This window comes from Zootermopsis nevadensis, unplaced genomic scaffold, assembly GCF_977971745.1.
Source record: "Zootermopsis nevadensis isolate Lab colony 2312 unplaced genomic scaffold, Znev_1.0 Znev_ptg000028l, whole genome shotgun sequence".
Taxonomy (NCBI): domain Eukaryota; kingdom Metazoa; phylum Arthropoda; class Insecta; order Blattodea; family Termopsidae; genus Zootermopsis; species Zootermopsis nevadensis.
The window spans coordinates 20285579-20301573 of record NW_028259160.1 but is presented as its reverse complement, the minus strand read 5'-3'; the positions used below and the strand labels follow the sequence as shown (position 1 = coordinate 20301573).

General features: G+C 39.1%; 1 protein-coding gene across 5 annotated transcripts in view; it reads left to right on the top strand.

Moving 5' to 3' along the window:
* dsd (attractin-like protein dsd) overlaps positions 1–15995 on the top strand; it is a 64648-nt gene that overhangs the window by 15830 nt on the left and 32823 nt on the right. For 4 of the 5 annotated variants that reach the window (XM_087357817.1, XM_087357816.1, XM_087357821.1 and 1 more), the window contains 4 exons: positions 3113–3192; positions 5289–5439; positions 8764–9079; positions 15569–15868. In XM_087357817.1, the coding sequence (XP_087213943.1) occupies positions 3113–3192; positions 5289–5439; positions 8764–9079; positions 15569–15868 (847 nt within the window). The remainder of the gene's footprint in view (positions 1–3112; positions 3193–5288; positions 5440–8763; positions 9080–15568; positions 15869–15995) is intronic. The other variant, XM_087357818.1, reaches the window with a different exon arrangement.

Here is a 15995-nt window from a genome sequence, read left to right as displayed (position 1 = left end):
CAGACAGAACACTAAATAAATAAATACATAACACTGACTGCAGATCCTAGCACATATGGTTTGTGGCTTGCAAATTTAAGATGATCCTTGCTGTTACAGTTCCTAAGTAGGGTGAAAATATTGACTTATATTTGAGTAAATTCAGTGTCATTAGTATATCCTTAACTTATCAGGTTTGTTTGACCTGGTAAGTTCAGGGGCCATTTCTCACCCATGTCTCTGGAAGGGGCCTTGCGATGGGCTGATCACTCGTCCAAGGAGTCCCTACCAAATGTCTAAAAATAGTTCAGAAACCTCTGAATGGAGGCCCCTATGCTCCATGTACGAGATAAAAGGGTATGAGAAGAGGAAGTTCAGGATATACTAATGATTTTGGAAGTTTGGATATTGCCTTAAAATAGGCCTCATTCTTTTTCTTCCAGGCATACTGTTGCAGAATTTCAGACTGTTAATAATTTATCCTAGTTTCTGTACAGTTTGAGTAAGCAGTATTACAGCATTCTGCAGAATCTAATGCTTTGTCTCTTGTTTACCTCACTTTTTATTTGTATACAACTAACTTAATTTAAAGAAATGTATCTTTTAATAACACTCAATGGTAGAACAAGACTGACAACAACTTAGTGTTTGTAGTTTGTTTTTAAAACATCAGTTATTTAATGTCAATAATTATGGCCCCCAGTGATTGCCTGTGCAAATGTGTTATAGTATTACTAGTCTATGCCTGTAAGCGGTTGTTATGTGTGCATAGCGAGAACGTATTATGGGCTGGTCTTCTCTGTCTATCTATTCATCTGTCCAGCCAATTCAACTTGAGAACCACTGGACGGATTTGGATGAAATTTGGTATGGAGGTTGTGATATTCTGCATGACTTCAAAATCATACTTTTGAATATACTACAAGTGGTGATAACAAAATGACAGATAAGGAAATCATGAGGTGGGAGGACTTAATACGTCTAAATGCACATTGCAAAGAATGTGTGAGGATATTTAATGTATTCTGAAATGGAATACACTTTCGAACTTGTTAAGTTCAGTCCCTTCAACAAATTTTCTTTGCTTTGCTATCCTAAGGGAGTTTCATCAGGAAATCTGTTATTATTTGATCATTTGAAAATATATGACATTTTAGTCTTTAGATTATGGAAATTTAAATTTTCTTGTGAAACCTAACAGCCAAAATAAATCAACATTTATAGCACTATAAAGAGCAGAGAATTACAAAATAAATTGTGGTGTGTCGATTGCAATTTTTAACGTACAATTTTTGGATTAAATATATGCTATAAAGATGAATCAGTCTCTCTTGTACACCTGTTGACAACCACTGTCCACTACCAGAGTTTTGAAACTATTAGCTTGACAGCATAGTTTACATAACTTTTCCATTTTGATTCCACTTTTTTGTTTATTCTTTGAAATATTGAAAATATTGGAAAATAGTGTTAAGAGTGGCAGAAGCTTTTTAATGCATTTTGTCATGGTTATAGAATGATGTAAAATTTGTTGTATTATAATCAATTGACTGCGTTTCTGGTGATAGCAATGGAGAGGATTGCACAAGTTGTGAAGCTTTCGATAGTTGGCTCAGACAAAGGAAGCTCTTGTTTCTGTTCTCAGAATCCGTCAATGCATTGATAAACGCTACTCAACACTCCTTTATTGTTTATTATGAATGAATGGTAATCCATCAAGGAAATGTGACATAATTCATACAGACTTACAGATGCAATTGTTCTGAGAACCTTATTTTAAGATCATACAGAACATACATCAGAATTGTTTTACAAGGGAAGTCAGACTCAAAACAAAACATTTCTTGGCTTCCTGGACACAGTCACTAGTCTTATGTAGCGCAGGTGCACCTCTGTTTGTTTGTACTGTTGGCGCAATACGTAAACCCACATAAATAAAGAAATACAGCCTTTAATACTGAGCTAAGCAAGTGGTCGCGTTTTGTAACTTGTATATGAATGGTGCGAATATGAATCTTGACTGTGGCACAGACTCCCCACACCAAGGATTTTCACTGTTTCTCTCAGTCATTCCACCTTCTAAAGTGGATGTTTTAATTACATTTGAATCTCTGACAATCTGTGAAGCTTAGTAGCATTTTAGACATATAAGATCTATTGATATGAATGTGTAAAATTTTTAACAATATCATGACGTAGTGGGGAGAACGTATGCCATTCAGCCAAAAACATACACTGTTTAATGGGATATATCCTGCATGGACCCAAAAGGTTAGTTTACCACTTTTGTTCAAGTCATGTTTGAAGTGGTACTTTGTATCCCCGTGCTTAGCACATTGACTTATGACCTTTATGCAGGTTTGGCTGTCCTTAAATATAATACTATTGGTTGATGCGTTGGCCATTTTGAACTTCCTCATCAGTTCTAATAATCCATATTCTGCTTGGCATGGATGTAGACAAAAGTGGCCACCCAGTAGCCTGGAAATAAACTCCAGAGATTTCTTCCTTTGGGGTAACCTTATGGAAAAACTGTTTTAAAAAACAGCCTCAATAATGCTACTCAGGGGTTTGATTGTTCAAATGTGTGGTGCAATTACAGAGGATATGTGCCATAGTGTTCACAAATGTAGCCGTTCGTGTTTTGGAAGTCTGCACGATAGAATGGTGGTCATACTGAGCATGTAATCCAAAAAGGATAAATCTCCATGGACTGTTCTTTCGTGTTCATAGATATTTATGTACCGTTATATGAATATTAAAATATTAAGTAAACTTTAAATCAGGAATACATCTGCAATCTGAGGATGTCCTCTGCCATTGTGCGAGGGGATCATTTAACATGGAAAGTAATTTAGTTCGTAAAGAAATTCTCTCTTAGTATGGAACCTGAAGATTCATCATGATTGTCATTAAGCGCCTTCATTGGACTCTGCTCTGAGACAGTTTATTCTAGTTCACTCACAAATTTTTCCACTTAGGTTCGTTGTAATATTTCCTTCTCATCTACACCTTGGTTTTCCCAGTTTTCTCTTTCATACATTTCCTGAAACCAGACTTTCTGTATATTTCTTGTTTGCTTTGTGTGTTTCGTGTGTAGAGAAATTATTGGGCTTGTTGACTTCTATTACAGGAAATGTTTGGGAAACACCACACCTGGATTCCAAAGTTGTGCCTCGGATGAGGTATGGCCACTCTGCTGTTCTGTTTGGGGTAAGTAGCTATGTTACTGTAAACTGAGCAACATATATTTTAAACATGAAAATAGAATGATACTTACAGTCTTGATTCTATTTTGTTGTGTAACGAATGTTTGTTTCTTGTAGGTTAGCATAAGTGTGTGGCCCGAAGCTCTCGGAGACTGATAAAGCCTTATCTTGAGACTACACTTATCTAATCTCTGCAAATAACAAATTCGCTATTATATACCACATTTATAATGCGTGTGCATTTAATACTAGATCAGTTATGTTTTTCAGACTTGTCTATAATGCTGAATGTGTCTTATCAGTCTCTGAAAGATGAAAGACTTCCACAAGTTATTTCTGCATGTGTTAACAGTTTAGTAATATCTATCTTGCAATGTATATGCTGTTTTTCACTAAGTCACCACAACTGATAAAATTCACATGTAGAAGTTGACATTGGGTTTACAAGCATCGCCTTTCATCTCCACTGTCAACTCATGAAAGAATGTTTTGTCAGGTCGTATGACTTTACTAGGCTGCCACGGTGGTCTAGCGGTTAGAACGCTGGTCTTGTAATCCTGGGGTCTCGGGTTCGATTCCCGGCGGTGCCCGAATTTATAACTTGTGTTGGGCAAGGCCGTGGTCTAGGCAACACGGAGTTTTCCTCCGTGGCATCCCAACAATTACTCCATTCACACACAGAAGAAGGCAATGGCAAACCACTTCTGGATCATCTGCCAAGAACGTATATGAACAGGTCCCAGTCCGAGAAAAGGATGGAAGGATCCAGTTCATATGGACCTGTCGTCAGACAGAACACTAAATAAAATAAAAATGACTTTACTAAATGGTGGTGGCGGCTGGGAAAGAAGTGACTCTACCTGTTAGCAAGGGAGGAAAAAACTTCATATATTTCTTGTGGCCTCAGACTTGGTGGTGATGATGATGATGAATTGCACATGTGTTTATGTGAACAGTGAACTGGATCCAAATTCCACGTACAGTCCTAAATTTCATTTCTTAAATGGGTGTGATACCTTGGATTGAGAAATACGAAACTGGGGTGAACAGTAAATTGTACCATATGGAGCTATGCCTGGGATCTCAAAAAATGAACGCAACGTGCAGGAATACCTTAGATCGAGAATTCAAAAATGGGGATTTCACTGTAGTTTCAGTTTTTATTATCTTAACAGTATTTTATGCTTCTTGTTAGTATTACAAAACAAACTGCTTATATGATTTTAAATGTTGTCCTCTTGCTTTGTATTTTGCATTTTATTAGATGCTCTTATCTTTCCTCTTCATCTTTCTTGGCTCCACAACCCAGTTGTGGGTCTTCACCACCTCCTTTTCAGAGGTTTATCTAGTCTTTGAAGCATGCATTTATGAGTAGTGAGTGATCAGCCCACTGCCTCTGCACAATTTCTACTCATTCCCAATTTGACTGCTAGAGCCATCTAGTAGTGAATCAGGAGAGACTTGGGTGAGAAATGGCTGCTCAGTTTTGCTTACGAAACATCTCGTTCATGCTCGTAAGGTTCTTTTACACGCCGTAAATGTACTACATGGGACCGCCGGCTTTACTTCCCTTCTGAAAGAAGTTGTGCTATGAATCTTTATCACCCTTAAAATTCCATTGACCTTGGCTGGGTTTGAACCCTCAAACCTTGGGTCCATTGGCGAGCACTAACCACTACTCCACCAAGGGTGACAGATGCTCTTATCATTGACTTTTATTTCCAGTTTCTTGATATCACATGAAGATCTGTAAACTGGTAAAATATTGGCGAGGTTTGTTTTGTGTCAGTTTTTATTTTGTTATAATTCAGTTTTGTTTGTGTTGAAGAAAGAAATATAAATATTATAATGTATGTTGATTATTATAATTATTGATAGAAGTGAGAATACTAATTTTGTTAAGGCTCACCAGGAAGAAGCTCAGGTACTTGTTTTGTAGACATTTATGCTCTTAAGTTCTTATCAAATAATTCAGAATACTGAATTCTGTCATGCGTTGCTGTGAGCAGAATTATTTGTTAATTGTAGCGATAACTAGACATGGTAATTGAAGCCTTCAGAATATTAGTTGCTTTCAGTTAAAAATTAATTTTGTTGCAGGATAAAATTTACGTTTATGGTGGTGTGGAGGAGAATGGTGTTGTATCAAATGAACTGTGGGCATTTGATGTGAGTGCAAAGACTTGGGAAAATATTACTGTTCGCACTGAACAGTGTAATACCACTGCATCCAATTCAACATTTCTCTGTGGTGAGTATTTTGCAGCATTTAAGTAATTTATAATTAAATAATGCCAAAATGTAAAAATTAGAATATACAAAACTATAATTTTGCCTGCAGTTTTTATGGGTGTGAAACTTGGTCTCTGACAGTAAGAGAGGAATGTAGATTGAGGGTATTTGAGAACAGGGTGCTGAAGAGAATATTTCAACCTAAGAGGGATGAAGGCCTTATCACCCTGATGGTAGAGGCAGCAAGGACCTCTGAAACGTCTGTAAATTTTTACCAGACTACATGGTGCTACAACATAGACGACAGCCATCTTTGGACTCACCACCACCATGAAAACCTCAAATCCTAAATATCAAATTATTTGCCTAGAACTTGTTGACATTTCTGTTTGTTTTACATTTTTCAAATGAAATGTCCAGTGGATCTTGAGCTTTCACAGCGACTATGTACAATAAAATCTTCTCGGGCTATCAGCCGTGTCAGTGCCCTGAGGACGAGGACAGAGATGGACCTCGAAACGTTGGTATTTTCATGTTTTAACCACTTGACGCGGCTGATAGCCCGAGAAGATTTTATTGTAGATCAATTAACCTCCAAAAAGGAGGCCCTATGCTTCACGTAGGAGCGAAAAGGATCTATACAAATGGGTTCTTACTGTAAAACAGGACAAAACTGAATGCAGTAACTTTCAAAGTATCTCTCCTTTGTAAACACCATATAAAATTTAACAAGTATTCTTCTGGCATGGTTAACACCATTTAGGAATGAAACTATCGGGGATGATCAATGTGGATTTTGCCATAATAGGTCAAGTGTCGATCAGATCTTTTGTGTTTGACAAATATTAGAGAAAACGTGGGAGTAAAATGAGTCAGTACACCAAGTATTTGTGGACTTTGGGAAGGCACATGACTCAGTTAGAAGAGAGGTACTATATGGCATTTTGATTGAGTTTGGAATACCGAAGAAACTTGGTAGGTTAATTAAGATGTGTATGGTTGGGGCATCTAATAGAGTTCGTATAGAAAACGTTCTGTCGGATCGTTTCCCAGAGCTTTTTAATTTTGCTCTAAAACAAGTCATCAAGAAGGTCAGAGGTAATCAGGAAGTGCTTGAATTGAATGGAGTGCACCAGGTAATTGCCTATGCTGATGATGTCAATTTGCTGAGGGATGATGTGGGTACCATAACCAAGAATGCAGAAACTCTCCTGCAGGCTAGCAAGAAAATAGGCCTAAAAATAAATGTAGACAAAAGTAAATACATGGGCGTAATATGGGATCAACATTAGCAAACACGGCAGAACATAAATTAGTTTAAAAATGTTTCAAAATTTAAGTATCTGGGAACAACAAGTACAAATGGAAATGAGGTCCATGATAAAATTGAGAATCAAATACAGTAGGGAAATTCTTGTTTTTATTCAATTCAAAATCTGTTATCATCCTGTTTACTGTCCAAAACACTAAAGGTCAGGATATATATATATAACAATAATTTTGCCTGTTGTCTTGTGTGGTTGTGAAACATGGTCTCTTACTTTGAAGGAAGAATGTAGATTACAAGTATTTGAAAACAATGTGCTCAGGAAGATATTTAGACCTAGGAGGGATGAAATAAGTGGGGAATTTAGAATATTACATAACGAGGAGCTGCGTGAATCGTATGGGTTACCTAGAATAGTGAGGATAGTGAAATCTAGGAGGCTTCGATTGGCTGGACACATAGCACGCATGGGGGGGGGGAAGGCAATGGGTGCATACAGAATTTTGGTAGGGAATCCTGGAAAATGACCACTGGACAGACCAAGGAGGAGATGTGAGGATAACATCAAGATAAATCTTAGGGAGGTGGGCTGTGAGGATGGAAAATGGATGGAGTTGGCTCAGGATCATGGCCGATGGTGGGCTGTGGTGTTTTTGGTGTTGAACCCGCAGGTTCTGCTACCAGGGAGTTAGTTATTGATTAGTGTTTTGTCACACTTTTACTTATATTATAATGTTGAAAGGATCCTGGGTTGACTGTATTGTTGGAGATGTATGAAACTATTAGGACAGCTTAAATATACTTCCTGTGACAGTGGGGTTTTTGGTTAAGTAGAATGGTGTGTCAAATGGCATGATTTATCTTTTAATAGATTATTTGGGTATTGAACTGAATTCTGTTGTGGGCTTTGCCACCTAATGCACTGTGTCATAAACATCTTACCTATTTAAGTGGAGATGCCACAGTTGTACTGAAGGTGTTGGTTGATATTCAGGGGTAGTTCTGGGTAGGTGGGGGTGAGCATGATGGGAATGGTGGTGGATGAAGAGAACAGTATTTAGATATTATTGGAATTTATCAGGATTTCAAAAAGTAAGTTGTTACTATGTGAGTTTGTTTCATTTAAATGAATGGCTTTGCTCTGTTTAACATGTCATTTATACTGGCTGTTTTGTGATATAGAAGGTGGCGTGAGGTACTGCGGATGATCGTGTCAGTTGTGGTTGGCTTTCTGAAGATGTTGTATTCAAGTTTTTGATTATTTTTCATGATGGTTAGATCAAGAAAATTTATGGTGTTTCTATATTATTTTTCTCTAGTAAATTTAACTCAGAAGTGAATAGCATTAATACTGGCAGCATGTGTTTGATACTGGTAATACTTTTGTTTGTATTTGATTAGAATATTATTTACATTTCTTGATTTGTGAGCATGTGAAACTCATTGAAATCTAGAACCACGTGGAGTTGCAGATCAGCAATGCGTGATTATCTTTGCAGCACGTGTATGGATAGAGCACAAAGTTTAAGAATTGTGTGTCTAGTGTGGTATATGCTCCTCTGTTTTCATTTGTTGTGTTTAGTCTTATTTTAGTTTTGTTTTTGTTTGTATATTTTTCTTTTTTACTTCATTTTTGTATCGCCCCTGTCCCTGCTAGGTCATGGTCTCCGAACTCTGCCGTCGGCTTCCTTGCTCCGGCTTGCCTCACCTTGGTCCTCCTCCATCATCTATCCGTCCAGCAAGGTTGCAGCCTTGTCTGGCCTGTTCATATTTCTTGCAAGTGACAGGTACCATTATGTTTGAGGCAATAACGAACCACCTGTGAAAAGTCAGTCACGTTTGATGACAGTACATGGTGCAGTATGCCAGAAGATGGTCATCGTCTTGTTTGCGGCCGTTAGAATGGTAACGTGCCTTTATTAGGTAGAGTCTTGCCTGATAGACTTATTACTGCTGTTACTTTTGCTGTTTGAATTTTCAAAAATTTTCCACCCGCACACTTATCCATGATGTAATTTTGAAACATTGAACACTCCATAACAGAACCATTTAGTGAATGCCATCTTTTTGTTTCAGGTCCATTGAGGTCTGCGGGTCACACTGCAACTGTAGTCACTAGATCAAGTAAGAAGTCAGAGTGCATGATAGTCATTTTTGGCCATTCACCAGTGTATGGTTACCTGAATACTGTGCAGGAATACCAGTTTGGCACGAGAGACTGGAAACTAATTTCTACTCAAGGGTTTCCAGTAAAAGGTGGCTATGGTCATAGTGCAGCGTGGGATCCGCTTAGCCAAAGAATCTATGTGTACGGAGGTTTTATGTCAGAGAGCACCTCCACACCCGTTCTGAGCAGCAAGCTGTATTCCTTTGAGCCGAGCACTCGCACATGGTAGGCATAACTGTAATTAAACTTTTTTTCTGTGCTTTGTCTTTTCTGTTTTTAGCCTTGTTTCAGGAAAGAAAGTTACTGCATGAATCAGAATTAGGTGTTGAGGTATGCTTCATTTGAGGTGAAGAAAAGTCATACAATCAGAATATTGACTCTCAGCTAAACTGCATGGTATTACGAGGTGCGATCGGAAAGTTTCAAGACTGTGTCAATAGCGGGCGAACCGGATGTAGTATGAGCTTCTGCCTTTAGGGGGTGCGGCCTACATTCATAGTGAATCGGTGTGCCAGCCGGCATCATCGAATTAGCATTTGTTTCTTAGTTACGGGCGTTTTGGTAATGCATTACACCGATCCTCCTGCGATTTCGGAATGGCGTGTGCATCAAATTTTGCCAAAGACTCGCTAAAACGGCTACGGAAACCTATGAAATGCTAAAGCAAGCATTTGGGGAGTCCGCAATGGGTCGTGCACAAACTTTTGTGTGGCATTCACGTTTTAAAAATGGCCGAACCTCTGTCGATGATGACGAGCGTTCTGGACGACCATCTTCGAGCACAACGCCCTAAAATGTTACGAAGATTCGGCAGGCCATTCACGAAGATCGACGTTGTACCATCAACGACTTGTGCGACATTGTTGGGATAGGCTATGGGACCTGTCAGCTGATTCTAAAGGAAGAACATCATATGCGACGCATCATGACAACGCGCCAGCGCACACCGCCCTCAAAGTTCGGCAGTTTTTGGCCTCAAACACCATGGCCGTCATCCCGCACCCTCCTTATTCGCCGGATTTAGCTCCGTGTGACTTCTTCCTCTTCCCAAAGATGAAAATTCAGCTAAAGGGAAGGAGATTTGAGACGATAGAAGAGATTCAGGCAGAATCGCAGATGGTGCTTGACAGGCTGACAAAGAAAGATTTCCAGGGATGCTTCCAGGCTTGGCAGCGGCGCTGGGATCATTGTGTTCACTCCCAGGGTAACTACTTCGAAGGTGATGGATGAATTTAATACCTGAGATAAGTGTACGGGTTTTTATAGGCGCAGTCTTGAAACTTTCCGATCGCACCTCATACATCCCAAAAGAGCACAGTATGAACCTTACAGTGATGTCTATCATTATTTTTAAATTCTGAACATTATCTTGTTCAGTGTGCAGTCAGTTTATAAGTAGGTAGATAAAATTTATAAATATTTAAGTGATTTTTTTAAAAGAAATTTGACAATGTATTTCTACTGACTGTATTAATCTATCTGTCTTCTGAATTTATTTTTTTATGTAAGTTAAAATTAGAAAATTTGCTTACCTTAATTTGTTAATGATAAAGTAGTATCCAGTTTTGAAAGATGTAGCAGTTTTTATGTTATAAAGAATGCTTGAACCTCAAAACTAGTCAGGGAATAGACAGAATTTCATGGTCCTCACCACGTGGCAGGCATTCTGTTGTTTCTCGCCACACTTTATTTTAACAAATGTAATACATTTTATGGATAAAGATGCTTACTTGTACATGGGGAACTATGCTTGCAATATTTCTGTGGAGCTGGCAATTAAAATGTAGTGATTCTGTAGGCAGTAGAAAGCATCTGGACTACTGACTTACCTGCAGGTACAGAACCCAATATCTAACCACTTTGGCATTAAAAATAGGTTCATGAATCCAAAATTTCCATCTGTGTGGGACCTTAGTAATTGTTATTAGAACGGAATCCATATTAACAACACAAAATATTCTGAGATAATAAACTTGAAAGTTTTTGAGATTTAATTTAAATAAAATGATTACTTTGGCTATTTTAAATACTCCGAAGAAACTTTATTGATCAAATATACAAAAATTGAACTCTTACTTATAATTAAATGCAGAATGATCAACTTGCACAGGAGACATCTCTTGTTTTAGGATTTGAGATTCTTAGAACAGCGAGTATGAAGACGGCTGAGTTGTAGTACCGTGTAGTCTGGTAGAAGTTTACCAACGTTTCAGAGGTTCTTGCTGCCTCCATCATTAGGGCAATGAGTAAGCTGTGTGCAATGATTCGGTTTGAGATATAAGAACCAGTCAGTTCAGACATAATCTCAACCAGACTCCTTTTCTGCCCAGGCTGTGGTATGCCCCCCATCTCCTATTGGGTCCTTTACCTTCACCCAAACTTCACCCTTTTTTTCCACTGCTCTGGCTAAGGTTCTCTCTTGACTGTCTGGTTTCTGTAGCTCAGACCAACTTTATTAGAACATTGATCTTACTGCCCATACTTTTCAAATAAACAGTAACTATGAAGTTTTCATGTAGAACAGCTTTTTTGTCTATCTTGTTCCTGACAGGCTTATACACGTACAATCTTCATGTATTGAAAGTAAATAATACTCTTCAGTGAATACGTTTTATGGAATAAGTTCAACATTTATTCTCTGCAGAAATTAGAGTTTGTTAACTTGGTAGTAACTGAACTGTGTACTTCCCTGGCCTAACTTGGTTGATTTATATATGTATAGATGCTGAGCCGTTGATGAACATAAACAACATATTGGTTTTGTTGTTGTTTGTACCACTGAATCAAATTATGTGCACCCACATACTTTCCTTATAAATTGTGACTTACCAATGGAAACAGTGGAAGTCAGTTATTGAAATGAATTAAAATCAAAAGTTTATATCTTTGCCATAGTTCTCATATTCTGGAATGACCAAATTCATAATTTAATTCTGGGGACATTGACGAGTATAAAATCAATCACCATTAGGACTGTTAACCGGATTGCATAGAGAGCTTTTCAGAATGCTGTAAACCCTATAAAGTAGACATATTAATTTAAATGTATAAAAAAGTAATTTAATGACTAAAAGTATTCTATTAAATACAGTGGGGGTCCACAGTGGCCGCGTGGTCTGAGGTGTGGGCCTTGTGCTGCTTGGTCGCTGAGACCGTGGGTTCAAATCCCACTCAAGCCATGGATGTTTGTCCGCATTTTTCTGTGTTTTGCTGTCCTGTGTATGAGCCGGGATAGCTCAGTCAGTATAGTGACTAGCTACGGGCTGGACGACCGCGGTTCGATCCCCGACGGGGGCAGAGGATGTTTTCTCTAGCCTCTGCGTCCAAACCGGCTCTGGGGCCCACCCAGCCTCTTCTACAATGGGTACCGGGGTACTTTCCCGGGGATAAAGCCGGCCGGGGCGTGATGCTGACCACTCACCCCATCTAGTGCCGAGGTCAAGGAAGAGAGGAGTTATACCTCCACTCACCCCAAACGCCTACATGGCGTATAGTGGGACTAACTTTACTTTACTTTGCTGTCCTGTGTACAAGTAGAGGCCTTGCTATGGGCCGATCCCTCGTCGAAGGAGTCCTGCGGAAATGTCTATAGATCAAAAACCAACGAAAAGTTGGGACCTGCAGTTCAAAGGCACTTGAAGAACGGGTCGTTCCCAGTATCCCAGTATTAAATACAGTGGAACCTGAATATGGCATGGGTGTCAGGGGACAGCTTCAGTAACCTCGTTACAAGTACTGTTTTGTGTGAATGTTTTAGAGGCACAAAATTCAAGGTTTTGCTGTTTCAACCAGAGTGATATAGTTGAAAGTAAGCTAAATTTTGAGGAAACTGGATACATCATGTGCTGAATTTAAAATCAGCTGTACTTGAATTCAACACTCATGAGGAAGTTAGGAGGAGATTAAATTCTGGAAATGCTTGCTACTTCTCAGTTCAAAATATTTTGTCTTCCCGTCTGATTTCTAAGAACCTGAAAATTAAAGTATACAAAACAATAATCTTACCTGTTGTTTTGTATGGGTGCGAAACATGGTCACTCACTCAGAGGGAGGAACACAGATTGCAGGTGTTTGAGAACAGGGTGCTGACGAGGATACTTGGGCCTAGGAGAAAAGACGATGGGGAATGGAGAAAACTACATAATGGTGAGCTTAAAAATCTGTACTCCTCCCCCCAGTATTGTCAGGATGATTAAGTCGAGAAGAATGAGATGGGCTGGGCATGTAGCGCTCATGGCTGGGACAAGAGGTGTGCACCGGGTATTGGTTGGGAAGCCTGAGGGGAAGAGACCACTGGGGAGACCTAGACGTAGATGGGAGGATAATCTCAGGCGGGATCTATGGGAGATAGGAGTTGAAGGAGACTGGATTCTGTTTGCCCAGGACAGGGTCCGGTGGAGGGCTTGTGTTAATTCGGTGATGAACCTTCGGGTTCCGTAAGCCATCTGGTTGGTTGGGTCCACTATTTGGGAAGCCTGAGGGGAAGAGACCTCTGGGGAGACCTATACATAGATGGGAGGATAATCTCAGGCGGGATCTATGGGAGATAGGAGTTGAAGGAGACTGGATTCTGTTTGCCCAGGACAGGGTCCGGTGGAGGGCTATGGTTGATTCGGTGATGAACCTTCGGGTTCCCTAAGCCATCTGGTTGGTTGGGTCCACTATTTGGGAAGCCTGAGGGGAAGAGACCTCTGAGGAGACCTAGACGTAGATGGGAGGATAATCTCAGACAGGATCTATGGGAGATAGGAGTTGAAGGAGACTGGATTTTGTTGGCTAAGGACAGGGTCCGGTGGAGGGCTTTGGTTAATTCGGTGATGAACCTTCGGGTTTGGTAAGCCATCTAGTTAGTTAGTTAGTACTTGAATTCATCGGTTCACGAACCATAACCCCTTAACCATTGAGGAAAGTGGTTATTTCCCAAATATTGCTAGAACAATATGAAAAAAAGTTGATGTATGATTTAACTGAGGAACCAACACAGTGGTACTCAAAGTTCAAAATGCCAGAGTGGATAAGCACTATTGACCATACGGCCATACTACCAGTCACTGCCAGTGGATGAAAATTTCCACCTTACATAATTTTCAAACATTGAACATTGTCATAGGAAACATTTCCCAAGGGTGTCAATGTGAGGATTTGAGAGAAAGGCTGGATAAATGAATATTTAGTTTATAGTTAGATGAGAACTGTATAGATCAGAGGACTTGGCGCTCTACGTTGGTAACATTCAGTTCTTTTATTGGGCGGTGTCCATTATCATAGGACAGATAAAGTGAAGATCGCTTGTCATATCAAGGAATATTACAAGCGTATTACAGCCACTTGATATGGCATGTCTGTGGCATCAGTAATGATTAGTTGATGGTCACTGATGATGTGACATAAAGCAGACTGAGGCAAGCAATTGGGTTCCAATTTCAGAGGATTTGGTTGTCAGAGGCTTTGAAAAGAATGGAGTTCCAAACTAAATGAGTGGGACTGGAAATAACCTACTTTGGGGCAGTCAGGAAGAGAATGACGCAAATTAAGTAAACCGTGTTGACAGTGATGATGAATCACAAAAATTTACATGATAACAAATTTTCAGGTTTGTTCAGTTGTGTGTTTTGCTTGTTTAGTTAATGTACATTTTGATGGTTTAACTATACATGTATCACATGCATACAGTTGTTATATTTCTGTGTTTGGTAATGTGCGTTTCTCTTATATATTCCAGTTACAGATGCACAGTATCAAGTAGCTATTTTACGTAACTCTGGAAATAAATGTGTGTTTCTTAAGTGTATTGTTCTGTTATTGCAATAAATGAACAGTACCTTTAAGAAACACACAATTATTCGTATAATAAATTCTTCTCAGGCTACCAGTCGTGTAAGGTGGGTTAATAAAGAAAACACCCAATGTTTCGAGAACCATCTTTGTCAGGGTACCCTGAGGACGAGGATGGTAGCCCAAGAAGAATTCTTTATGTAATACTTATTCGCCATGAAAACTTCAGATCATGCAATTGCTTCTGTTTGAAAACAACTTGCTTCACTGCCAAAACATTGAGGATGGTGTGATCTTTCAAACAAGGCCATTTTACCTCTTTTTATTTAATTCAGTTTCATTCATCCATTCTTTATGAGGTAATTGTTTATATATTTACTGCTATTTAAATATTTGCATTGATTGTCTGTGTCAAAAACCATAATTCAACGTTTTTTATTTAGCCACGATACAGACATCTCACAATAAAAAGAGTATTCTGATTATCAGGGAATGAAAATTTACAGCTCGTATTCATGTATATATGGTAATTTATTGAGGCTTGAGCTTAGATAGCTTCGTCAGCACAGTTACAGCATATAGACTGAGTGGCATTGATTAACTGCAGTACAGATGGAAATTTTTTTCTGTACTATCACATCAGAGTGATCTGTCAGTATAAATCCTGTTGAATAGATCTTGGGTGTTTTTACTGTGGGGAATAAAGTGACCAGCTGATATAGTTGTAAAGGTGTATATCTGTGGCAGGTATTTTTGTTTCAGTTCATCTTGATTCTGGACCATGCAGCTCTCTACTGACTGCCTTTGTCACAGTCATGTCATTGGAAGACCAAAGTACACAAATCTGAGGGCAACGCCAATGCACGGAGCTTTACGTGTATGCTTTCATTATGTAGTATTTAACCACAGGGATATCAATTCCAGACTTTTTCTTCGCAGGATGATGCTGATGCCGGCGCCATCAGCTCGTTTTCTCCACACAGCAACATTCTTGCATGGTGGACTGATGATTGTTTTTGGGGGCAACACCCATAATGACACAGCGCACAGCTTTGGAGCCAAGTGCTACTCGTCAGACATGTTGGTGTATGATGTGACATGTGACAGTTGGAGCAAACTACTTGTACCTCAGGGACTGAGGTCAGACTTGGCTCGCTTTGGTCATTCAGCTAACATCTTTGAGAACTCACTGTATATTTATGGAGGCTTTGATGGACAGATGCTCTCAGATATGCTTAGGTAAACTACTTAACAGCATTGTTTCAATTTTTAATAAAACTGTTTATGGTGAAGTTTTTAAAACATAACCTAACCTTACCTAACCTAACCTAATCTAACCTAACGTAACCTAATCTTTGTCATGTGG